Genomic DNA, 27,364 nt, shown 5'->3' with positions numbered 1-27,364 from the left:
CGATTAAACAGCATTAACAATAGTAGCACCTGTAGAGTCCATAAACATGTGCTCTTTCTCCACTTTCCTTTCATCTCTTGCCCTCATGAGAGAGCACGTGTTCCCCTCATTAAAGTTTAAGCAGCGACAAGTGATTTTTTTTTTTTCTCATTTTTTATTTAATTGTGAATTTTTTTTTTATTTAATTTGTATTTTGTTTGATTTTTTTATTTTATTTTATTTTTTTCTCATTTTCTCTTCATTCTGGAATGCCCAATTCCCAGTGTGCTCCAAGTCCTCGTGGTGGTATAGTGACACCTCAATCGGGGTGGCGGAGGACAAATCTCAGTTGCCTCCGCGTCTGAGATCATCAATCCGTGCATCTTATCACGTGGCTTGTTGAGCGTGTTACTGTGGAGACATAATGCATGCATGTGGAGGTTTCACGCTATTCTCCGTGGCATCCACGTGCAACTCACCACGCGCCCCAAAGAGAGCGAGTGACCACGAGGAGGCTATCCCATGTGACTCTACCCTCCCTAGCAACCGGGCCAATTCGGTTGCTTAAGAGACCTGGCTGGAGTCACTCAGCACGCCCTGGATTCGAACTCGCGACTCCAGGTGTGGTAGTCATTGTCTTTACTCGCTGAGCTACCCAAGCCCCACGAAAATTGAAGAGAGAATTATTTATTTCAGCTTTTATTTATTTAAACACATACACTGTTACTATTTGGTAGCGTTGCCTTTAAATAGTTTAACTTGGGTCACATGTTTTGGCTAGCCTTCAACAAGCTTCTCACAAAAAGTTGCTGGAATTTTGGCCCATTACTCCAGACAGAACTGGTGTAACTGAGTCAGGTTTGTAGGCCTCCTTGCTCGTACACGCTTTTTCAGTTCTTCCCACAAATTTTCTGTTGGATTGAGGTCAGGGCTTTGTGATGGCCACTCCAATATCTTGACTTTGTTGTCCTTAAACAATTTTGCCACAACTTTGGAGGTATGCTTGGGGTCATTGTCCATTTGGAAGACCCATTTGCGACCGAGCTTTAACTTCCTGGCTGATGTCTTGAGATTTTGCTTCAATATATCTTCATATTTTTACCTACTCATGATGCCATCTATTTTGTGAAGTGCACCAGTCCCTTGTCTACCTGTTTCCTCCAGCACCTTCACAAGGTCCTTTTCCGTTGTTCTGGGATTGATTTGCACTTTTCGCACTACACTACGTTCATCTCTAGGAGACAGAATGCGTCTCCTTCCTGGCTGCGTGGTACCATGGTGTTTATACTTGTGTACTATTGTTTGTACAGATGAACATGGTACCTTCAGGCCTTTGGAAATTGCTCCCAAGGATGAAACCAGACTTGTGGAGTTCTTAGCGGATTTCTTTTGATTTTCCCATGATGTCAAGCAAAGAGGCACTGAGTTTGAAGGTAGGCCTTAAAATACATCCACAGGTACACCTCCAGTTGACTCCAATTAGCCTATCAGAAGCTAATTGACTAATTGCTTAAAGGCTTGACAACATTTTCTGGAATTTTTCAAGCTGCTTAAATGCACACTTAACTTGAATTGTGATAGTCAATTAAAAGTGAAACAATCTGTCTGTAAACAATTGTTGGAAAAATTACTCATGTCATGCACAAAGTAGATGTCCTAAACGACTTGCCAAAACTACAGTTTGCTAATATGAAATCTGGAGTTGTTAAATTAGTTTTATTGACTTCAACCTAAGTGTATGAAACAATGACAATGAATCAATAACCAAAAATATCACATACATTTTTAATTGCACCAATGGGTTATCAGTTTCTTTTCAGTTGGACACTAAGCCCATTTTTTTATAGGGCTATCTACAGTTGAGGGCAGAAGTTTACATACACTTAGGTTGATGTCAGGTTTATTTTTTTAACTACTCCACATATTTAATATTAACAAACTATAGGTTTGGCAAGTTGTTTAGGACATCTACTTTGTGTATGACGAGTAATTTTTCCAACAATTGTTGGAATGTCAGGAATTGTGAAAAACTGTTTAAATGTATTGGTTGGGTGATTTGTGTTAGATTCAAATTGGCTGTAGAACATTCTGAGCATGGTAGCTGGAGGTGTTTATCTTTAGTAAAAATGGTGTAGGGCTGGTTGACCTCTGACTGGGTTGGTTAACTTCCCTCTGATGTGAAGAGTCACTGGAGGCCATGTTGCCAAAGGGCAGGGGGAATTGCTTTGCCCAGAATAGACCCTCAGTGTTAGGGTTTGACCACCAAAGCAGTTGTTGGCATGAGTGATTCATTTGGCTTTACATGGTAAGAACTAATAGAGGTCTTTTAAAGGTTCTGTCTTTCCTTTTACCTACTCTTTCTTTCTATGGCCTGAAACATACTCTACTCAAGTACCAAAATGCATGTGCAAATGCTTGAACAATGCAGTGCATTGTGTTGTTCTGTTGTACATGCTTACATTGCATTCTTCCTTTAGTGTGGTAGGAACAAACCCCAGGAGTGGTGGTTTGAATTGAGTTCCGACACATTTCGTAAGGCAACAATGCATGACGTTAAGCTTGCATAGCTTAAAGTGTTTGCGTTCACGTACTTCTGTAGACTGTGTTTTGGACTTATCTCTTGATTTTTCTACATTGTTTATGAGGAACAGAGTTGTTAAATGTAGAAAGTACTTGTGAGTTACAGTAAACAGTGCTAATGAGATAAGGTGAAGAATGTGGTGGTTTCTGTGGAAACAGTTTTAACACATGTACTGTATGTGTATGAGTGTGAGAGGCGGTGCTGGAGTAAATGTGGTTGTTATGGGCAGTGGTTAAAAATCAGAGCCAGTTGGTGGATCAGTGCAAGTATTTCCAGTGTTTTTACATTAAATTTGTTCTCCAGTTCATATTTAGTCATGTTTGTCTCATTCTTTTATGTGTTCTTTTACCTATTAGTTTGAGTCTGGTTTCATTCAACTTCTTAATAATGGGTAATACCCCCCCCCCCCCCATGGAATTGATTTTCAGGGACATGTTTTACCTTTTTGAGGGCATGTTTGTCTTGCGGATATCATGACAGCCATTATTCTTAATTATCTTAAAAAAAATATCGAAAGGCGATAATCAGACATGGTACGAGGCGATAATATGACGTTGTACAAGTTGCGAGGCAATCATCTTTGTTTATTAAAATGTGTATGATTACAATTTGTAGGATATGGTCACTTTAATATTTTGGTCAAACCATCTTGCAAGCATGTCTGCAGAAGCACCAAACACAAAACTGCATAGGCCTAGAATAAAATATGAAATGTATAATATGTTATTAAAAAAAAAAGAGGAATTCATTAGTAGCATCTTTTTCCCTATTTGCAGTATCTGTGGCATTTTTGTCACTTTGAATGTCAAGTCATTTTTTATAGCGCTTTTTACAACATTTCAAAGCAGCTTTACAGAAAATTATGCTGTAACAAAAAAATAAATAAAAAAAATGAGCTGTTATATCTTTAAGTCTTCATTGTGTGGTTTAAATGAATAACACACTTGAAAATAATGCCTTAAAAATATTGTCTTTAGGCCCCCAGTGAGCAAGCCAAAGGCGACTGTGGCAAGGAACACAAAACTCAATAAGATTTTAATTTTTGTTTTTTGCCCTAGGACCTGGTTAATTTCTGCCCCTGGTCTGGTGTATGTTTGGTACCTCCATCTGGTGTGAAGGATGTTTTGCAATATTTTGGTAACACTTCACTAAAAGGTTCCATTTGTTAACATTAGTCAATGCATTAGGTATCATGAACTAACAATGAACAATATATTTTAAACAGCGCTTATTAATCTTATACAATACAATTGTTTGTTGTTTGTTTATTGTTTGTGCATTAACTAATGTTAACAAATACGACTTTTAATTTTAAATGTATTACTATACTATATTTTGAAATTAATAAATGCTGTAAAAGTGTTGTTCATTTTTAGTACGTTAACTAATGTTGTTAATTAACGTTAACAAATGGAACCTTATTGTAAAGTGTTACCAATATTTTTTAGGCAGTGGTTGCTATTTATTTACACAGTGGAACTGCACTCCATAGACACTTTTGTGTATTAATTTTAGCTTGACTAAATCAGCTTGTTTTTCCTCCTCTTTATAAAAATATTTTGACCTCTAAGATATTTAGCTGTAGGTGTGCAGATTTGTGCCACAGTTAATTAAATGCTTTCTTAGACTTCTCAACATTTTAAAAACCTCTTTAATGACCCTGACCACTTCAGGTATCCAGCAGACATCCATCTATGTTAAGCTATTCTATTTAACAAAAATAATTCCAAACATGAATTTATCAAGTGTTTACAGTCAGCCACTTAAAAAGGAATTGATCACCCAAAAATGTTCGACATAATAACAAACTTGTATGACTTTCTTCTGTGGAACACAAAAGGATATGTGTAGCAGAATTTTCAAGCTGCATTTTTTTCATACAATGAAAGTGGATGGGACTATTGAGCTAAACAAAAACTGCTGTGCATATGGGATTATTTCCTTCTGAAACTCACTGATTGTACAGAAGCACTGCACAAATACATGCTCCATTTTTTTATTTTCTCTCCTTTTCCTCCCAATTTGGAATGGCAAATTTCCGAATGCGCTCTTAAGTCCTCGTGGTGGCGTTGTGACTCGACCTCAGTCCGGGTGGAGGAAGAATCTCAGTTGCCTCCTCATCTGAGACAGTCAATCCACGCATTTTATCATGTGACTTGTTGAGCCTGTTACCGCGGAGAATAGCGTGAAGCCTCCACACACGCTAGGTCTCTGGTAACGTGCTCAACAAGCCATGTGATAAGATGCATGGATTGACTGTCTCAGATGCAGAGGCAACTGCGCATCCACGCACAACTCACCACGCGCCCCACGACTCACCACGTGCCACATTATGGCGACCACGAGGAGGTTACCCCATGTGTCTCTACCCTCCCTAGCAACTGGGCCAACTGGTTGCTTAGGAAGCCTGACTGAAGTCACTCAGCATGCCCTGGATTCGAACTTGCGACTCCAGGTGTGGTAGTCAGCGTCTTTACTTGCTGAGCTACCCACACCCCAATACATGCTCCATTAATGGTTAGATCATTTTGTTTTCAAAAATTATGAGTGAGCTCAAAGATGAACTGTTGGTATTATGCAACATCCTACTTAAAGAATAAAGGTATTGTACTGTCAAAAACATTTTGTTCTGTATGATATATCATTCTACCCTGCTGAGTAATAATATATTGTTCTCTTTCTGTGATTTAAAAATGCTGTTCTCCTGTCTTTGACCACTAATTTACTGCTCTCTTTTCTATGTTGACTGATTAGGCTCAGCGTGAAAGTGTTTCTCAGAACTGTCTTTCCCTTTCCCCTTCATTATGAATATTCTGAGTGTAATGTTCTCTGTTTTTCTGTGTAGGTTTGAGGAAGTCAACAAAGAAGCGTAGTGAGTCTCCCCCAGCAGAGCTCCCCAGCTTTCGGAGGAGCACACGTCAGAAGACCACGGGCTCTTGCGCTAGCACCAGGTACTGAGCTGCAAGAGTCTTGTACACCAACAATACATGTATTTGACTGGATATGTGGAGTCTCGACTATGTTGGACCTGTAATGGATCTCGTCATCACCTTGTGCCTGTTTACACCTGCTATTAACATCTGCCTTTAGTGATCCGATGACTCGAACCTGAAGTTTTCTTGATTCAGGTTTGGTTTAAAGTCAAGTCAGGTCAAGTAATTTTTATTGGTGTTGTGCTTTTCACAACACGGAATAATTCATAAAATTATACTGTAATGTCTGTCATGTCTTAAAGTCCTCATTGAGCAGTTAAAATGAAAAACATCTTTGAAAATCATGCCTTAATTATTTGTCTTTTGGCCCCCATTGAGCAAGTCAAAGGCGACTGTGGCAAGGAACACAAAACTCCATAAGATGTTAGTTAATGAAACAAAAAAAAAAAACTTGGGAGAAACCAGGGGATTTCCCCTCTGAATATACAACAGGAATATAATGCCTATATTAGTTATCTATGTGTAATACAAGTCATGCATTAAGTAGACTGAGTAGATTTTTGGTTTGCAATGTGTAAATCTAAAGGAGATTGATTGAACTGTAAGATTAATGATGAAGTGTCTTTGAAGTCCATCCTGAATTGACTGTGGAAGTGCACATAGATGTATTGTCCTTTTGTTATTTGGCTAGTAAAGGCTTTAGTTGGCAGTCATTTATTGTATATATATTCCATTTTAAGAGAAGTGATGCAAGCAGTGGTCAGAGAAGTGCTATTCACTGTTGATAGCAGTTTATTTGCCATGTAGTCCATCCTAAGACCAAGATTATGTAGGCAGAGGTCAGTGAGGTGTGCCTTGCAGTCTGGCTGGAATCATGTGGCAGTTCATTTTTGGTGAAGTCAATCTTAAAGGAATAATTCACACAAAAATGAAAATGCTCTCATTATTCACTTACCCTGATGCCATCCCAGATGTGTATGACTGACTGTCTTCAGCAGAACAAGTGAAGATTTTTAGAATATAGAGCTCTGTCAGGTCCATATAATAGAAGTACATTGGTGCCAGCACTTTGGTCCAAAAGTCACATTTAGGCAGCATAATTGAAATCCATGTGACAATTAATGTCTTCTGAAGTGAACTGATAGGTTTGTTGAAGAAACAAGTTGATACTTAACATTTTTAACTTTAAATCGGTGCTTCCATCCAGGTCTCTGATGCTGTTTGAAATGGCCGGACTCTCGCGTGACGTTCGTTCTTCTGTTGTAAATAAGCGCCGCTTCCGAATTCTCGCGTGAACTTGCCGAAGCACTTGCTTCACGCTTTGCGTAAGCTGCTTGCAGGAAGCTCCTTTTATAAGTTAATAATGTTTTAATTATCTATTTATTTTTTACACAGACTTATCGATTTGCTTCAGAAGACATTCATTGATCGACTGGAGTCGCATGGATTACTTTTTTGCTGCCTAAATATGACTTTTGGATTGTCAAAGTGCTGGCACCCATGTACTTCTATTATAAGGACCTGACAGTCCGAGGTGAAGGCAGTGGCCATTGAAATATCACTTATTACATGGCTGGAGTTGGCAGCAGTTCATCCTCTGTGAAGTCCATTGTAATAGATTGAAAAGATGCAGACAGTGAACATCGAAGTGCCACTCTCTGTCAGGTTGGCACAGGCTTAAGTTAGTAGTCATCACCCAGCGACACACAACGGTGGTATTGGGACATTTTGCTGGACCGAAGCTGGATCTGGCAGGCTTTGGTAACCTCAGGATATGCATCCAAGGGTGAGACAGGGGAACAAGTGGAAAAATGTTGGTGTAGATGCCATTCACTTAATTTTGAAACGGAGTTATATAGTATGAGAAGTGTTTGCGGTTCTGGCAGATCTGACTAAAGCAGCATAACTTCGGCTTGATGGATAAATTAGGTGCTTGTCTGGCTGAAGAGATGAGTCTTTAGTCTAGACTTAAACTAAGTGTGTCTGAGTCCCGAACAATGCTAGAAAGGCTATTCCATGGTTTAGGAGCCAAATAGGAAAACTCCTTTTGTGGATTTTGAAATTTGAGGTATTGTTAACAGGTCGGAATTTTGCGATTTTAGTGAACATTATGGATTATAGTTGGAATGCAGGGCTTGACATTAAGCATTGTCCTGTGATTGTCTTTCGGACAAGTAAATTGGTTGGGTAGGGAGAGTGCTATTGTTATATGGTAGTTATATTATGTTGCGAGCGGTAGTCAAGTAAAGGAAAGCCTCCATCACCATCATTTACAGCAAGGTGCTCACAGTTTTATGGAATGAGATCTACTTTTTCATAATGTTATTGCAGCAAGATCTACAATGCACATGCTATATTGTCACAATACTATCATTTCAGTAGTCTGTAGTGAAATTTGACAATTGTCAATACCAGCTTCAATACCACAACAAATAATAACACTAATTTGTTATGTAAGATTTGTTTCAAGTTTTTAAAAACACCAATGGAAAGAAATAATAAATAATAGAAAAAAAAATTGCAAGTTAAGAAAACGGTGCTTTTTTAACAGCTTTAAAAAAATGTAACAGCAGTATCATGTATTCAAGAAAACATTCAGAATGAAATGCAACACAAAACTGCTACTGGTCTTTACTGTATGATTATAATACATTAATACTTCTTAAAGTTACTGAAGTTATCCATCCAAGAGCAGTGAGTGGTTTTCTCATTTTCTAGTTATGGTTGTTTGATTAATATTAAGGATATGCTAGACAGCAGCAGGTCTGTTAGGTTACATTTACATTAACAAGTCTGACATTTTGTTACAAATATGTTTTTCCCCACTGTTTACGTGCACTGTAGACATAACTCGCTGTGTTTACATGAATACCTTGCCAAGATGGGCATTTTGGTGGAATTTCAAAATGTATTTGACTGTTTAGGCACGTATCCACATTACCACGAGTGTTCTTGGAGCATACAAGCATGTTCAGCGCACAGACATAAGCCGCCCCTGTAAAAATTTTTTATAATTTATTTTATTTTTTTATTATTTTATTTGTATTTATTTTTTCCCTTTTTCTCCCAATTTGGAATGCCCAATTCCCAATGTGCTTTTAAGTCCTCGTGGTCGCGTAGTGATTCGCCTCAGTCCGGGTGGCGGAGGATGAATCCCAGTTGCCTCCGCGTCTGAGACCATCAATCCGCGCATCTTATCACGTGGCTTGTTGAGCGTATTGCCACGGAGACATAGTGCATGTGGAGGCTTCACGCCATCCACCGTGGCGACCACGCTCAACTCACCACGCACCCCACCGAGAACGAACCACATTATAGCAACCACGAGGAGGTTACCCCATGTGACTCTTCCCTCCCTAGCAACCGGGCCAATTTGGTTGCTTAGGAGACCTGGCTGGAGTCACCCAGCCTAGCTTGAACTAGCGAGCTAGCGAACTCCAGGGGTGGTAGCCAGCGTATTTTACCACTGAGCTACCCAGGCCCCAATTGTTTTTACATTTTAAAGTTAAATGCGTCAATCTGGTGCACTTTGAGAGCAAAATTAAGAGGTTAGATTTATGAAGAACTCTGTGCCCTTGTAAACAATTTTGTGCTCCTAATAGTAATTTAATCATAAACACATTGGTTGTGTGTATATATATATATATATATGAATGGAGATGACGTGGCAAAAAAGTTACACCCACAAAACAAGATAAACAAGACGGAGTTTAACGCAGTTCAAAAACTGAACTGAAACTACTCTGACCTGCTGCCCCTTTCTCTGCTGTCAAAATAACCTGCTGTCCCTCCCTCAGGGGGATTGAGAGGGATTGGGAGTGAGAGATGCTTTGCCAAAGCAACGGCGCAAAACACAACATTAGAGATCTTTTATGTTATGAAAAGTGTAAAAATATTTTGGCAGGAAAAATGTAGGTAATAAATGGGAAACACTGCGGACATTAAATCCTCTGCTATGAGTAATAGTTCCGTATTTGTGAGGTGTTGTGGAGAGATTGAAGTCTTTTGCTAATTCTGTCTGACACTGCTTGAATAAACAGTTGCAGTTAGAAAGGTTAAACTGCTCGATGTCGTGAAGTAGATGTGTACGTGCATCATTGTCTTGCAGTTCTATGCTTTTGAATGCGCAGCAAGGATCGCCCTGAGACTCCCAAACTCTGTGTACATTGAAGCGTGTCATTTTGCGTTCAGGATGCGCATAAGTTGTTTTGTGCCATTCTTTATTGGAGCCTTTCTTATTTCTTACTTTGATAGTTTTGTATAATAATATGTTTTATTTATTAAGCCTTTTTATTTGTTGAATATTCGTTAGTTACCATGTTGAAGTAATGTATATACTTCTGAAACGTGTCTGATGTGGGTCAGAGTAAACATAACTGAACCTAATTATACATTATTATCCTTAAAGGTGCTGTGATTATTTTATTTATTTTTTTCATGGAAAGGAATGCAGAATGTTTAACTACTCCCTAAAAGATATTAATGAAATAAGTGTCCTGAGATATCTCATCGGTCTCTGTGACCGCTCTAAACTCTGTAAACAGCAAACCAAAAAGTGTCTATGGGCCGCGGACAATAACGCTTTCTGCCTGTCAATCATTTTGCGCATTCTCATAGTATTGTAGTTGCAGCGAAATATTGAGGCATAATGACATTTTTATGCCATGTTGCTCATAACAATTGTCAGTTGAGAGCGGTATTTTGATGCTGTTGTTTCTGACAACCGTTTCTGCTTGTGTCAGTGTCAATAGAGCTCATTTGGTATTTTTGGAGTGCAGGGTTTTGGAAATGGGGTGCATGGCTAATCCAATGCTTGTCGAAATCCTAGAATGGCTAAAATCGCTTACAGCACCTTTAACACTGACTAGTCATACAAACAACCGACCAACTAGTCAATCATGAAATTTGGTAGTTCTGCACATCCCTAGACTATAGTTTGATAAAAGGTTGCTTAAGTACTGACGAGCTAGACCATCCAAAGCTTGAAGTTACCTTCATAAGTCTGTGCCATTAAACTGGATGTTATATATATATATATATATATTTTTTTTTTTTTGGATAAGTTGCTATAAATATATTGACTTTAACTTACTCAGCAATATTCTCTTCAAACTGTTGCTCTGCCATGACAGTATTTGGCTTGAATTAGAAAACTCACTGTAGAAGCGGACAGTTTACATTAATGTCTACTATAAGCGCCCCTTGCGGCAACGTTGAGACTGCAACACATGCTGCATTGTGCTTTGAATTGCAGTCTGAAGAGCTTGCGTTGCTAGAAGTGCCTACATTCACGTACTTGCCTACAGTATGTTTCGATCTTAACTCGTCCTGCACTGTTGCCATAGACATCTCAAATCATGCGGCTTCTTGAGAAGAGGTGTGCTATTCCTTTTCTATGTGATCAGACTTGAAATAAAATCCCATAAACCTGCATTGAAGAAAGGGCCGAGTCCTATCTAGGGACCAGAAAAGCAGCTTGGGTGTGTGTGTTTTTCACTTGGGCCAGTAAGCAACTGCATATTGACATGCTTAAATCACTCAGAACACTTAAGCAACCCTATAGCCATGTCTTGGAATCCACCCACAACATCCCAGAGTCATGGCGGCGAGTTTTAGACGGGCAAGCACCACACACAGAAAATGTGTATATATATAAAAAATTATCTGGAAAATCTTCCCGATTAAAGGCATCGATCCCAAACCTAATATGTATATATTTAAACACGGTACTTTCTCATCAGTTTTCCCCATTGATCTTCTCTTTCTAGTCGGCGAGGCTCAGGCCTGGGCAAGCGCGGAGCAGCCGAAGCTCGCCGACAGGACAAAATGGCCGACTCCGACAACAACCAAGACGGGGCCAATTCATCGGCTGCGCGCACAGAGGAGACGCCACAAGGGGCGTCAGGTAAGATTGCAGTTGCCCTGAGATCTGATATTACACGTTACATGTTATACTATAAACATATCCATTAATAACACCATTACGGGGCTTGACATTATCGCTCGCCAAGTATAGGTAGAACATGGCAGTCGCGGGTAACTCCGTCACTCTTACTAGCCACTTTGGCAGGTGACGTTTTCAGGGTTTTTCTTGCATTGTGAATTGTGTGAACGTGGTGCTGCCCAAGCAAATGTAATTATATTCTTCTTGTTTTCAGCACATTATAAGCACTAAATTTGCTTCTCATCTGAAACACACTTTTGCAAGGGGCTATTAAAGCCTGGTTTTCTCGTGAGCCATCACATACCCACTCCACATCCTATCTCTGGAGCGTGTGCAGGTTAACTGGACTTCCCCCCCCATTGTCCACTCATTATCCGTCATTATGCATGTTCCAGAAAAAGGATGCAGATTGAATCACATGCAGGATTCAACCAGGCTTCCCTAGATTTTGCCGCAGACCAAAAAACTTAATTATCGACCGTTTTTCTCTAGTCGTACTCCTGTTTTAACTGGTCATGTTTGCCTTCAGATATAAAAAAACAAAACAAAAAACAATACTTAAATCGTTAATACTGTGTCCTGCTAAACTCATAATTCTCGAACAATTTAATTTTCCAAACAAATGCATGCATTTACAGTCTCCAGTTACCTAAAGTTCATGTCATGCCCTGATGACAGTAGCCTAATACAGCTGTGCTGATGAACCAAGTCTTAGTCTTTTAAACTCTTTATTTTCTTTCCCTGCTGTGTAGCATCTAGCTCAGTGGCTGGAGCTGTTGGCATGACCACCTCTGGAGAGAGTGAATCAGATGACTCTGAAATGGGAAGACTGCAAGGCATGTTTGCGTTCACTTTTATTCCATTACAGACTTGTGGTTGTATTCTAGAAATACGGTTGTTTTGTGTGTTCATGAAGGTCGGGTAATTGCATTATATGATGCAGATCTTCGTGTTATGTGAGCAGTCGTGTGTAAGGTTCCTTGTTAAAATCTGCATCTCTTGCTGTCTCTTCAGCTCTGCTGGAGGCCAGGGGACTTCCTCCTCACCTGTTTGGCCCCTTTGGGCCCCGTATGTCTCAGCTGTTTCACAGGACCATAGGCAGTGGAGCAAGTGAGTGACTTTGACTATGAAGGTCATGATGTTTATGTAAAGCTACTCCAGCTCTTGCATTGATCCCCTGCTCACCTCTTCTGTACTTGCTTCTCTCTCACTGTGCTTGCAGGCTCAAAGGCGCAGCAGCTGCTGCAGGGGCTGCAAGCCACAGGTGATGAGTCCCAGCAGCTTCAGGCTGCTATAGAGATGTGCCAGCTGCTAGTGATGGGTAATGAGGAGACACTGGGAGGATTCCCTGTCAAGAGCGTTGTACCGGCCCTGGTGAGTTCTGGTTCTCTCTGCACAGGAAATAGTAACCTGAATCTTTTGACATTGTGTAATGAACGTCATGGCCCTTTTCCTTCTACTCTCCTCGCAGATCACACTGTTACAGATGGAGCATAATTTTGATATTGTGAGTATTAGGAGCTTTGTGTGTGTGGGTGCATGTGTCTGCACCTACAGAGTCCATACAGAGTACATTGTGCAAGCCTAACAAGGTCAACTCCAGTGAATCCTTCACCTGGCAATTATTTCATCCATCTATTCACAGTCATTCCATTTTGAATCTTACAATTGGAGAATAATGTAATAACTGCCCACTGCGTCTGTCCTTTCTGCAGATGAATCATGCATCTCGCGCCCTCACCTACATGATGGAGGCTCTGCCGCGCTCCTCGGCTGTGGTGGTGGACGCCATCCCCGTCTTCCTGGAAAAGGTATATGGTCCCTTTGAATCCCTTTGAAGAATTGTAGAATATTTCCCTTTTAAATGTGCATTTGTTTGATGGGTTTGCTTCTGTTGTCTTTGCATGTTATTAAATGTATTTGTTTGGATTATGTCCACAGCTTCAGGTAATACAGTTTATAGATGTGGCGGAACAGGCATTGACCGCCCTGGAGATGTTGTCACGGAGGCACAGCAAAGCTATTTTACAGGCTGTGAGTACTTGCTGTTGTTTTCTTTTTAGCAGTAGTCACCATTCCGCCTGTACAGTGTCTCATGCAAGACATGAATTACCAGAAATCATTAGGTTGACATTTTGAAAGCTATTCCTCCGTGATCAATGTCCATTTTGTTCCACATAGTAGTTGTAGTCAGTAAATCAGTGTGATTAAGGACACCAATGTTCAAAAATAAAAATGTATTCATAATTATTGCAGTCATTATTCTGTAAAGTAATACAGCTCATTAGCCCAACTTTAGAGTGTTTACAGTTTCCGAGCAACTTAAATAAATGTACAGTTCAGTTATGCGATCGCAGGTGTGCATATGTATTGAAAATAGCTTCACACATCTAATCAGATTTTAATCTAATCCGAAAGGCATGGACGCATTAGCAAAGGCAATTGATGCCATACAAGCCTCAATTCACTCATTTCGAGAGGAGAACCAGGCATCTGTTGCTTCATTGCACTCGACTCTGAGTGCATATGGTCAAAGAATTACTGACGTGGAAGAAGGATTGAACAAGTCCGATAGGAGACTGTAAATGTGGAATCGTCACTTGTATCCCTGTTTAAAGAGAATGCATCTTGAGGTGACATACTTGGAGAACTATACCAGAAGGCAGAATATTCAAATTTTGGGAATAATGGAAAATACAGAGGGGTCAAGACCAACCGAGTTCATCGCTAACTAACTTATTAAAGTGTTGGGGGAAGAAACGTTTGAAAAGCCACCGTCCGTGGAGAGAGCCTATAGAAGTTCAGCCCCAAAACCAGCAGAGGGCAGCGACAGACCATGGCCATTCATAGTGAAGCTACATCACTCAAACCAAAGAGCTGATCCTGCGCCTTGCACGAGAAAAAGGCCTCTTACTTACTATGTCAGGTCGTTTTGGTTAAAAGTGAACAAATTGCCGTTATTGATTATGTACATAAACAATGTTCAAAACAATGTCCTTACCCCGATTCATTTCAGTAAGTCTATAAAAATAATTTGTATTTTGAGCTGTCGGGTCGGATTTGGCACGAAATTGCCGGCTTATGTCGTTCCTCTTTGTGTCATGAGTTCATGTCCGTAAACACAGGAAAGAAGTGCCGGCTGTCACATGTTCCAGCTGAGGATGATGTTCAGTTCAGTCAGTCACAATCTCACAATTCAGGATTGCATCACAGCAGTCTGGATGGATGTTGATCTGTTATCTGTTGGCGAAATTGTTTATCTGCTATAATGCTTGGAATTGGATACAGTATGATGTCTGTTAGAGGTAATGCTTTTATGAATTTAACATGACTCGTGTAATGTGTAATTCATTTTCTGTGAAAGGACATTACATTTCGTGTAACGCGTTTCTTATGGAAACTGTGTATTCACAACGCAAGTTACGCAACGCAAATTACGATTATTCTGACTAGCGCATCATTTAATTAAAGTTCACATGTTCATTCGTTTCGTTGTGCAGCTGTAAGTTGTTCCATAAATGTTTTGGATATATTGATGAATCTTATGTATAAATAGGATGCGTTAGAATGAGGTATTTACCGTTTTAAAGCGGTTCATATTGCCGCTGTTGGCAAGTTTAACTCGGACAGCTCAAGCGGAGAAATGCCCAACACTGGATTAATGAATTAAATAAATCCATATATAATATCATCTTCTATTAACAGATTATCAAGATGTTTCTTCTTCTGTTTATATCTTGCACTGTTAATATATTGCAGTATAATTTTTATCATCATATTTTCCTCAACCGTATGCTTTATTAAAATCATTTAATAATCTTCATGATGCACCTTTTTTCGTGTCGTCTTCGTTATTATTGAAACTTTCGTCAACAAACGTTTTCATCATTGATTACGTTGACAAGATTAATAATGTAAAAATAATTAAGTCTTACGTTAAACTCGAATCGGCAGTATCACAAGTGTTTCCTCTTAAATTGATACTACAATACAAACATTAATATTCAATAAAACACTTGAATAATCATATTAAAATATACTTGTAACTGGTGATTATTCAGGAGATCCTCTGTTCTCTATGTAAAAGCACTTTGAGTGTAGTGTCAGAAAAGTGTACAAAACATTCATTCAAAATATATAAATAAGAGTGTTGTTTATCTTCATCAAAGCAAGAAATATTTCATATTTAAATGTTTAATCGTATAACATAATAAAATCAACATGGAAATAGCACGTTATGACTCCGGCTCTGAATATCTTCCAGTCATGATCACACACAGGCGATGTCCAGGTGACCTCAAATCATGAGATTCATCTGCCAGAGCAGTAGTGTCGAAACACGACTGATGTAAAGTGTTCGTCCAAATTTTAACCACAGATGTCTCTAGAGAGCACAAAGTTACATAGTGCAGCTTTAATCAAGAATTAATATTCCAAGACTTCAGCCCCGATGTCAACAAGCGACGTGACGCCTTCACTGAATCCAAGCAGAAGCTTCACTCCACTAAGATCAGGTTTCGGGTTGTATTATCCCGCCACACTCCATTTCACCCACAACAAGCAGCAGTCTTTCAAATGTTCTCTCCATATGCTCAAGACATGCCTTAATACAGTTTAAAATGTTACACCGCTACACTTTTCTAAAGCCAAACCTGCAAAAATATTTCCTAATCTAAGTCCAATATGTGACAGGTGCTAACAGACCCCAGCCACCATCTATCATATGTTTTGGTCTTGCCCAGAAATAGAACCTTTCTGGTCATTCATTTTTACACTATTTCTAAGACTTATGATTGTAATATTGTGCCTTCTCCTCATATTGCTATTTTGGCTATAATTCCAGTCCAAGATGTCTCTGCTAGTCTCCCTGCTCATTTATACATGGTCATTGCATTTTCCTCTCTGTTAGCACGATGCTTAATTCTGTTTAAATGGAAGGATTCATCTCTTCCATCACACAACCACTGGATCAAAGATGTAATGCTGAATATTAAGCTGGAAAAAGTTAGCTGTACTCTCAATGGCTCTATTAAGAAATTTGATCAAACCTGTGAACCATTAATAAATCATGTGAACAGTTTACCTGGCTTGGAACCATGAAACCTCAACAGGTGATTGGTCCTTCATATGTTTATGCTTAAAACAATGTATACCATCTTTTGTGTGTGTGTGTGTGTGTGTGTGTGTGTGTGTGTGTGTGTATGTTTTTGTAATAACAGCTTGCTGATACAATAATGTTATTGATAACAGATAATGTATGAATGTCCTGCAAACTGAAAATCTCAATAAAGTGTTAAAAAAACACACACACAAAGCAAACCCTAATCTCTGTATACATGGTGTAATATTTATGCAAGCAGCCAAACTGAGAGTGCATCAGTGGTTTGTGTGTGTTATGTATCATAGTGGGAATAGGTAAAAACATCATACAGATCAAATAGTCATGAATCATAAGGTTAGAGTAGTCTCAACTCATATAAGCACATTCATTTCACTAGTCTTTTTAGCCATCTCACATCGCTCCATGAGAATTATTTCAAGATCCATGCACCGGTTCACATTGTGTTTTGACTTGGTTTAATCGCGATGCTTTGCTAATTTCCATTTTCTGTTCATGTTTCATGAAGTAATGTGCAACAAAGGATTGCCCCCGAGTAACATACATGTTTTTGTCGTGTTTTCGTTAATTGTTTAATGAAACATGAACCGATAATGGGAAATGGCACATCGTTACTTAAAGCAGATGATCCCGATTAAAACAAGCCCCAAAACAACGTAACAAGGTGCAGAGATGTTGAAATAATCACACAGACAGTATCGCTTAAGGCTGCCCAAGTCCCTGTCTGAAGGAACGAAGCCACAGGCAGTCAGATATGCTCAGCCGAAAGCAAATAAACTGTAACAAATTATCAGCGAAAATATCTGCGGTAATTCCTCTATCGGCACTATAATAATATTTCGAGTTTCACAGTTATCAGCCAATAATATATTGGGCACCGATATATCGTGCATCCTAACTGTGACCTTAAGTTTTGTTGGTCCCATTTCTTTATTAGAAATATGTACACATCACTGAGACATTGCTGTGTATTGTCTTGATCTAACATTGATGTCTGTCTATAGGGAGGTCTAGCCGACTGTTTGCTGTACTTAGAGTTCTTCAGCATTAACGCTCAGAGGAATGCATTAGCCATTGCTGCTAACTGCTGTCAGAGCATCACGCCGGATGAGTTTCATTTTGTCGCTGACTCTCTGCCCCTGCTTACTCAGAGACTCACACACCAGGTGAAATGCACACAATCACACAGCTGACATCTCGTGTACACTTCTTTAACACACACACGCACACAACACTCCTACAGACCATACCAGAGCATACTTAAAGACTCTCACATTATGTCTTGATTACACACACAAGGAAATTAGCAGTATGTTTACCATCATGTCACTGGTGTGAGGGACATTTGCCAAGATGTATCCCTGATGAATGTACTCAGATTGGTACAGCAGTGACTTCTGCTTAAAACAACAAATCAACTCTTGTCCACCCTGTTATGTGCATAATTTTTGTTTTGTCGTTTTTTTTACAGGATAAAAAATCTGTTGAAAGCACTTGTCTGTGTTTTGCCAGGCTAGTAGATAACTTTCAGCACGAGGAGGTGAGAAATGAATACACACATGCACACTTTGCAGATCTTATAAACCTTTTGTTAAGAAAATTAGACAAACGCAATTTACATTTCTCTACAAAATGAATTCCATCAGATTAAACAGTTTTTAAGATGATGAGAAACACGTCAGTGAAATCCAAAATTTTGACTGCTAGTGTTCTTCTCTTTCACTATGCTTTCAGTCAAATTGCATTGATGGTGTCAAATGGTGCAATGTTTATGGTGTCACCCACCCACCTATTTTATTCCCAAACAAAATTGCCCCTTACATTTAAATATTATACAAACACTTTGCATATTGGTTCGAACAAATCAGTAGAAAGAACCGGTTAAAGAGATTCATTAACAAATCGGCCAACACTACCCTGGTGTGCAAAACATGTTATTTGTGCATTCAGTATAAGCTCATTAACCTCTGCCTTGTGTGTCACTGTGTCACAGAACCTGTTACAGCAGGTGGCGTCACGGGATCTGCTGACAAACATCCAGCAGCTGCTGGTGCTCACTCCACCCGTTCTCAGCTCCGGCATGTTTATCATGGTGGTGCGCATGTTCTCTCTCATGTGCTCCAACTGCCCCTGCCTGGCAGTGCAGCTTATGAAACAGAGTAAGTCAAACTTATAATATGTTTGTAATATCTGCACCTCTCGCTTTGCCAAACAGGTTTCCCGAAAACTTCTCTCCGTCTGCCCTTGGTTGGGCAAACATAGTCTGACCCCAAACTCATATTAAGCTGGAATAGATGAAAGTTATTTTAACTTGGGAAGAAAAATACACTTAAAATTTACCAAAAAATATTGATGACTCATCTTGCACTCACAGGCATATCCAGACTTTGCCCAATAAAATATACCTAATAATGACACTGTCCCTCACCATAATACCATCTGACTAGCAATTTGACTATTTAGAAAAGGTCCTTCAATATGTTCAATAGGAAATATGCACAGGAAATCTCGTCCAGCCATTTTATAGGGTCTTAAAAATGCATTTAAAGTTTAGGTGCCACACTTATCAGAATCAGAATGAGCTTTATTGCCAAGTATGCTTGCTTACACAAGGAATTTTTCTTAGTGACAGAGGCTTCCAATGCACAAAGAATACATAAGACACATTTAATAAAAAATAAAATCTAATGCAGTAAATCAAAATATATTGAGAAATACACAATAGGACAGAATAACGCATGTTCATATGTGCTAAATACGGTCATGTGCAAGGGAATGTAATGTGCAGAAGAAGTAGGATATATTAAATATAAATATGAATGAACTAGATATTACACATGCTTATATTGCACAATGGAGAGATCTTGGTGCCAGTTTATAATTGTTCAAAAGGTGGTTGGTCTGATGAAGGAAAAAAAAAAAAAAAACGTTCTTGTGCATGGCTGTTCTGGTGCTCAGTGCTCTGTAGCCATTCAGAAGAGGTAGTGGGCTGGGAGAGTATGCCCAGAGTGATTTTCACAGCACTTTTCTCACTCTAGTGGTGTACAATTCTTGGAGGTTGGGCAGGGGAGCACAAATAAACCTCTCAGCAGTCCGGACTGTCTTTCGTCTTCTGATGTCTGATTTGGTAGCCAAACCAAACAAGACAGTTATTGAAGTGCAGAGGACAGACTAAATAGTTGCTTTCACACATAAAGCCTTGACCAGAAAATGAACTGAAATTTTCCTTTTCACTATAATTGTTACTTCTGGTGGCTCTCCAGTGCACGTTCATGAGAGGACAGAGGTCACGCAGCCTCTCACATTACGTAAGCACTTTGGCATGTTCAAATGAAAGCAAAACCAATTAATGGTGTTAATAAACCGAGCTACACTTCTGGTTGTATCGCGTGAACATGCCAACGTGCTTGCATCGTGAGAGGCTGTACCTACCCTGAGTAGAAGCTAAAAAAAAAAAAGTCCCTCTATATGGCTAAGAGGAACCATAGTTCCTGATGTGCAAAAACAACAAAAATATGATCAGTTTCTCAAAGTACCTGAAACGGGCTTTAGTTCCTGCAGTGTGAAAGGGCCTTATGTGGGCACACAGCCTCATCACAGACCCTAAGTGCAGGACAGAGGGGGGTTGCATGAGGTGTTTATGTTTGTGTGAAGAGAAGGTCAGAGCGGGTGTGGGGTGTTATTCACTCAGATGAACACAGAATAAATGTAATTTGATTTGTTTGTTTATGAGCTTTTCATCCTAGTGTTTGTATTGCCAAGAATAAGAGGGGACTGTATATGTATGTTTGTTTGCAGATATAGCAGAGACTCTGCGTTTCTTGCTGTGTGGAGCATCTAATGGAAGTTGCCAAGAGCAGATAGACCTGGTGCCCAGAAGTCCTCAGGAGCTTTATGAACTCACCTCACTCATCTGGTACTTCCTGTTTGGTTTTATAAACCTTTCCTCTGTTTATGTGGTTCTAACAGTGACATCAGACTGACAAGCTCTCTGAATATTCTTGGAACGGCGGAGATATTATGAAGGGATAATAGAAATTCTCTCATGAGATAAAACTTGTCACTGTAGGGCACAATCATTTGAAATGATCTGATCTCTCTTCTTAGACCAGATGATTGAGATCCAGCCTCTTATCTGCCATTCTGCTTTTGTGTCTCTAGATCTTATAAATTGAGGGCAGTGTATTTAATTAGTTGTTTCTCTGTGCTGTAGTGAACTGATGCCATGTCTGCCCAGAGAGGGCATCTTTGCGGTGGATGCCATGCTGAAGAAGGGCAGTGCCCAGACTACAGAGGGTGCAATCTGGCAGTGGAGAGATGACAGAGGCCTGTGGCACCCATACAACCGTATAGACAGCCGCATCATTGAAGTATGTTCAGTGCAGTACCAGTTTAGTTTCATTGTATAAAGCGCATTGCTGACTCTTTCTCAATCTATCTTCATTGTTCAGACTGCTCACCAGAACGGAGAAGATGAAATCAGTCTGTCTACCCTTGGTCGGGTCTACACCATCGACTTCAACTCTATGCAGCAGATAAATGAAGACACTGGCACTGCCCGTGCTATCCAGAGAAAACCCAACCTTCTCTCCAACCCCAACACTGGTACACATGCATAAACTTAAAGAAATATTAAGGGTTATTTTCAGCCTAATGTCTTTTAACCACATTTGTTGCAGGCTGTCGCTTGCCACAAATGATTTTGATTCGTCGCTAACCCAAATGGAAATGTGTTTACAGTAATCACACTTCAATGGAACCTTAAAGTCAACATGAAATTAAAATTGACAATGTCATTTACAACCCACTTTAAATCCGTAATGTGCCATATTTCAGAAAGAAACACGGCATCAATGAGAAAAGAAAATGTGGGGCAGGACTTGATTTTATCATGAAAAGTTTTATATGACAGATAGTTAGAGAAGAGGGATTTGTGATGTCAGCCTATGAAAAAGAAAAACGTTTTGGAGGTGGGTTGAGTTATTGCATTTTTATTGCACCAATGAATTACAGGAAGAATGTGCCTTAAAATGTAAATACACTTACTGAGCGCTTTATTGGGAACACCTGTATACCTACGTATTCATGCGATTTATCTAATCAGCCAATCGTGTGGTAGCAGTGCAATGAAAAAAATCAGGCAGATACGAGTCAGGAGCTTCAGTTAATGTTCACATCAACCATCAGAATGGGGAAAAAAATGTGATCTCGGTGATTTGGAGCGTGGCATGATTGTTGGTTCCAGATGGGCTGGTTTGAGTATTTCTGTAACTGCTGATCTCCTGGGATTTTCACACACAACAGTCTCTAGTTTACTCCGAATGGTGCCAAAAACAAAAAACATTCATTGAGCGGCAGTTCTGCGGACAGAAACCCCTTGTTGATGAGAGAGGTCAACGGAGAGTGGCCAGACTGGTTTGAGCTGACAGAAAGACTACAGTAACTCAGATAACCCCTCTGAACAATTGTAGTGAGCAGAATAGCATCTCAGAATGCACAGCACGTCGAACCTTAAGGCGGATTGGCTACAGCAGCAGAAGACCACATCAGGTTCCACTTCTGTAAGCCAAATACAGAAAGCAGAGGCTGCATTGGGCACAGGCTAACCAAAACTGCACAGCTGAAGACTGAAAAAACGGAGCCTGGTCTGATGAATCTCGATTTCTGCTGAGGCACACAGATGGTAGGGTCCGAATTTGGTGCCAACGGCATGAATCCAAGGACCCAACCTGCCTTGTGTCAACAGTCCAGGCTGGTGGTAGTGGTGTAATGGTGTGGGGAATGTTTTCTTGGCACACTTTGGGCCTGTTAATACCAATAAATCATCACTTGAATGAATGCAACAACCTATTTGAGTATTGTTGCTGACCATGTGCATCCCTTCATGGCCACAATTTACCCTTCAGTGGCCTTCCCTGCCACCAGATCTGAAGCCAATAGAACACCTTTGGGATGTGGTAGAATGGGAGATTCACAGCATGAATGTGCAGCTGACAGATGTGCAGAAATTGCATAATGCAATCATGTCAGCATGGACCAGAATCTCAAAGTAATGTTTCCAATTTCTTGTGGAATCCATGCCACAAAGAATTGAGGCTGTTTTGAGAGCAGTGCTGCCCACTTGGCTGATAATGGTTTCATTATATGAGTATTTACAGTAAATGAGTGTACTGTTCATAAACTGAGAGTCAAAAATATTGTTTGAGGAACTTGACATGTCACAAAAACAGAAAATAGTCTAAAAATAATCTAGAATATTTGTTTGACCCATGAATTCAGAGTCAAGAAAAATTCCATGATGGGTCACACCGATATTTATAATATTCACCGTATATGCATTATCTGGCTTTCTGCACCTTTAAATGCAGAGTTAAACATTTTGTGTCTTACAGTTTGAGTGAGTCCCTGTCTCCCTGCTCTACTTCTCTCCACAGGAGGGCACTTGGAGTTGCGGCGAGAGGATGCTCGTGCTCAGCTGATGAAGGAGGACCCTGAGCTGGCCAAGTGCTTCATAAAGACTCTGTTTGGGGTTCTGTATGAGGTGTACAGCTCCTCGGCAGGGCCTGCTGTCAGACACAAGTGCCTTAGAGCCATCCTCCGAATCATCTACTTCGCAGATGCAGATCTGCTTAAAGATGTGCTACGCAACCACGATGTGTCTAGGTCAGTTATTTACTAGAGAGCTGTGTGAGAGCCAGGGATAGGTGGTACAACCTAAATTAAAACTTTATATCATCGCTTGCATGTTAAATAACCATTTTGTAATTCCCATTTTTTAATATACAGTGAATTGTACATACGATTGAAACATTGTCATCACATTTGATTACTTATTATTTAGAACTTTATGGACTTAAATTAAAAGATAAAAACTAAAAGATTCATAACAAATAAATGAACAGAATATATCTAATCAAATATCTACCATAGCACGTCATGTATTGTTGTACTAGCCATCTCTTAGTGTGTGCGCATATTTTCATTTCAAACTATAATGTTTTTTTACCTGCATAGCTCATGAAGAATTCAGAGGAGTGCATGTTTGTTTTGAAGGTGTGTATCTGATTTTAATCTGTGAATGTAATAATGCTAATATGTGTGAATGTTTGTCTTGTGTTTGCAGTCACATAGCTTCCATGCTGTCCAGTCAGGACCTAAAGATTGTAGTGGGCTCTCTGCAGATGGCGGAGATCCTCATGCAGAAGCTACCGGATGTGTTCAGTGTTTATTTCAGGCGAGAAGGTAGTGGAGCTGGCTTTAGTCTGCACGTTATACACGTTAAAAAACTGTTTAGCATCAGTGTTGTTTTTTTTTTGCAAACCTTAAAAAAAAGTGGCAGATGTAAGCTGGTGATTGTTAGTGAACAAATTGTTCATTTGAATGAATCGGGAAAATAAGTTTGGAAAGTGTTCTGAACAAATAATTTGTTAATAGGTCTGAATTTAAAACAAGTTTAAGAAGCTTGGTGATGTCAACTGAAAAGGACAGTCATTTCATAGGTGGAGCAAGTTTTGACAATTTTTTTACAAATTTTTTTTTTTCTTCTGAATAACGTCCACTGATGAATCGTTCACAATAAGTATCGTCAACAGGGTCAATTGTGATTGAAATCAATGAGATTTTAGTTACTTTAAAAACATCTGTTTAAGACTTTTTGACTTTTGGGTACATTGTTTAGTACTGCTCTTTAGTGTACTTTGCCAAACCAGCCCACACATGCCAGTGTTGTCAGTACCCAGACATATTTTCAGCTAATTTTGTAATGGATTTATTCCAGCCTTTTATGGATGAAACAGCAAACTGCATTTAAAATTTCCTTTTTTTTTTTTTTAAAGGAATATTCCAGGTTCAATACAAGTTAAGCTCAATTGACAGCATTTGTTGATTGCCACAAATTTGTTTTGACTCGTCCCTCCTTTCTTAAAATCAAAAATCGAAGTTACTATGAGGCACTTACAATGGTGTGAATAGGGCCAATTTTTGGTGGGTTTAAAGTCAGAAATGTGAAGCTTATAATTTTATAAAAGCACTTCAAATTTTTACATTTTCATTTAAAACTTCTGTATTGTTTGAGCTATAAATTCGTTTTAGGGTTTGTTGACATTACATCATCATGGCAGTGAAGTTGTAAAATTGGTTATAACTTCACTGAGAAAAGGTTAGTAAGTGATGTAATCACACTAAAATCATGTTAACACATTGTTTACATCTTGTGGTTATACTTTTGAAACAGTGAATATTTTAATGTTTACAGATTGGCCCCCATTCACTTCCATTGTAAGTGCTTCACTGTAACTTCAGTTTTTGCTTTTTGTAAAGAAAAGGACAAGCAAGTCAAAATTCATTTTTGTCATAATCAATATTATTCCTCAAATGCTGTTGATTGAGCCTAACTTATATTGAACCTGGAATATATCTTTAATACAGTACTCTCTACAAAACCTTTTTAGGACTTTGGATCTTGTTGTGCAACAACACTGTGTGTCTGAATTCTTGTTTATGTGTGTTTTTCTGTTCAGGTGTGATGCATCAGGTAAAGAATCTAGCTGAATCCGAGGCGTTCCTCATCAGCCCTCCAAAAGCGTGCGCGAGTGGCACGGCTAGTCTTTGCATCACCACAGCATCAACTACAGCTGCCTCTAACGTCACTCCCGATCTGGGTTCCCCCAGCTTCCAGCACAGCATGGATGACTCACTGGACCTCAGTCCACAGGGGTACAGACCCCCTCCCAAACACACCATTAATGATGTAGAGTCTACAGGCCTGGTTACTAACATGTCCCTATGTTCTCTAGTAGGTTGAGTGATGTCCTGAAAAGAAAACGCCTCCCTAAAAGAGGACCAAGACGTCCCAAGTACTCCCCACCCAGAGATGATGATAAAGTGGATAATCAAGGTAGGCAGCACCATTGTCGTTAGATATCCTTTTATCTTGAGCATTTATTTGTCGTTTAACAGTATTTTTTATCGTGTTGTGTACTTGTGCATATTTTTAAATCAATGGCACTTTTGCATTAGATATTTTTTTATCTAATGCAGTGACATTTATACATATTAATTGTGGCCTAATTGTTAATTTTTTTTTGGTGGGCTACTGTACATCTTTTAGTCTGGGATTGGTGCTCTATACAAACACAATTAAGAATCACACTGCTTTGACCTTTTCGTTAAAATATCTCACCCTACAGCAAAAAGTCCAACCACCACACAATCCCCCAAGTCCTCATTCCTGGCCAGTTTGAATCCCAAGACATGGGGTAAGCTGGGGACCCAAACCAACAGTTCTAACTCGGAGCCCTCGCGCACTGCAGGGGTCAGCGGTCTGGCACGCGTACAGCCCAAGGACTCTGCGCCCAATAACAGGTGCAGACACTCACATGGTTTTATTTCCATTGTAATTTTATTCGTCTGACAGTGTTGGTTGTTTGTGAGGATCTGAATGCATTGATAGTATTTTCATCTTGTTTGCAGCTCATTGTTTTTAATGAGAACACTGTTGCAATATGTATAGTAAATAGGGTTGTAACAATACCTACATTTCAGTGGTAAATACCAAAACTATTTTGAATTTTAATACCACAACAAAAACTAATATGGCAATTAGAGAGAGACCGATAAATCTGTTTTACAGATTAATCAGTGCTTGAAGTTGCTTTTTAAAACCATCGGTGCCGATCTATGCTAATAGTTGCTGATAGCTCTTTGTTTTTTTCTCTCCGTGTTCCCCTGTGGCCGATTCTGGAGGATACAGTTAGAACGGCTTAGTTCTGCAGTATAACAGCGGCACCGAGACATAAAATAAAAACAATCTCTGGCACCTCATGGGGTTTTGCTGTATCTAAATCTGTAGTCATTGACAATAAATTTATATATATATATATATATATATATTAGAGCCCGACTGATATGGGATTTTTGAGACTGATTACCGATATGGTGGCCGATATAGCTCATTTTTGAGCTGGAATATAAACAGACCTTTTCTATGTGGATTGTGCACCGATTTTGCGCCGATATGACTATGCAAAGGTACTCGGAAGGCTGCTTTCTTAAATATTCTTATCAAAGAATATTTGACATTATTATTATACATTGTAAACAAATTCTAGAAATGAACACTGAGAAAATAAAGAATAAATAAAAATACAATAAATAGCTAAATAAACATCAGTACTGTATGTTTAGTATCAGTCAGTTGCTGACCATTAAAATAAAGAATAAATTCAAATAAAATAAATAGCTTAAAAAACATCAGTACTGTATGTTCAGTATAAGTCAGTTGCTGACCATTTAAATAAATAAAAAAATTAAAAGAAAATAGCTAAATAAACATCAGTAGTACTGTTCAGTATCAGTCAAATGCTGACTATTTTAATACTGCCAGTCAATTAGGGGCAGCTTGTAAAACAAGAAGCATTTACACCTGCCGAGACAAGAGATAAACAGCGGCAACGGGGAAACTATCAACGGTGGAAAACCAGACTTTTAAATATTACATTTTATAAATGTAATGACTGGAATTGTTCAGTTGAAGGAGGTACCAAACTGCGAATCCTGAACAAAACAGTTTTGTGAATACATGTTTACACATTAGCTTCCACTCAGCTGACAACAATGAGAGTAGCTACGTGGTTAGCTAGTTAGCTATAAGCTCAATGTCACGGACAGCAAAAGATGGACTTTATTTACTTTCCAACATTGCGTCTCACCAACTAGGTAACAACATAGCATGAAATCAACACTCAACAGACACAATCCACCACCGCACCGTTGTCTGCTGAGCTGCAAAAGGTGCTCTGACAAACTAT

At 39.3% G+C, this 27,364-nt stretch overlaps 1 protein-coding gene across 9 annotated transcripts in view; it reads left to right on the top strand.

Moving 5' to 3' along the window:
* LOC127456450 (E3 ubiquitin-protein ligase TRIP12-like) overlaps positions 1–27,364 on the top strand; it is an 81,602-nt gene that overhangs the window by 24,695 nt on the left and 29,543 nt on the right. For 8 of the 9 annotated variants that reach the window (XM_051724963.1, XM_051724962.1, XM_051724961.1 and 5 more), the window contains 19 exons: positions 5,406–5,511; positions 11,262–11,398; positions 12,190–12,273; positions 12,452–12,547; positions 12,660–12,811; positions 12,909–12,944; positions 13,153–13,248; positions 13,379–13,471; positions 17,561–17,722; positions 18,028–18,096; positions 18,550–18,715; positions 20,355–20,472; positions 20,770–20,926; positions 21,008–21,161; positions 22,991–23,219; positions 23,680–23,798; positions 25,076–25,271; positions 25,352–25,452; positions 25,745–25,919. In XM_051724963.1, coding sequence (XP_051580923.1) covers positions 5,406–5,511; positions 11,262–11,398; positions 12,190–12,273; positions 12,452–12,547; positions 12,660–12,811; positions 12,909–12,944; positions 13,153–13,248; positions 13,379–13,471; positions 17,561–17,722; positions 18,028–18,096; positions 18,550–18,715; positions 20,355–20,472; positions 20,770–20,926; positions 21,008–21,161; positions 22,991–23,219; positions 23,680–23,798; positions 25,076–25,271; positions 25,352–25,452; positions 25,745–25,919 — 2,446 coding nt within the window. The remainder of the gene's footprint in view (positions 1–5,405; positions 5,512–11,261; positions 11,399–12,189; positions 12,274–12,451; positions 12,548–12,659; positions 12,812–12,908; positions 12,945–13,152; positions 13,249–13,378; positions 13,472–17,560; positions 17,723–18,027; positions 18,097–18,549; positions 18,716–20,354; positions 20,473–20,769; positions 20,927–21,007; positions 21,162–22,990; positions 23,220–23,679; positions 23,799–25,075; positions 25,272–25,351; positions 25,453–25,744; positions 25,920–27,364) is intronic. The other variant, XM_051724960.1, reaches the window with a different exon arrangement.

This window comes from Myxocyprinus asiaticus, chromosome 18 (assembly GCF_019703515.2).
Source record: "Myxocyprinus asiaticus isolate MX2 ecotype Aquarium Trade chromosome 18, UBuf_Myxa_2, whole genome shotgun sequence".
In the NCBI taxonomy this organism is placed as follows: Eukaryota; Metazoa; Chordata; class Actinopteri; order Cypriniformes; family Catostomidae; genus Myxocyprinus; species Myxocyprinus asiaticus.
The sequence above is the reverse complement of the archived record's forward strand: the minus strand, read 5'-3'. Positions and strand labels throughout refer to the sequence as shown.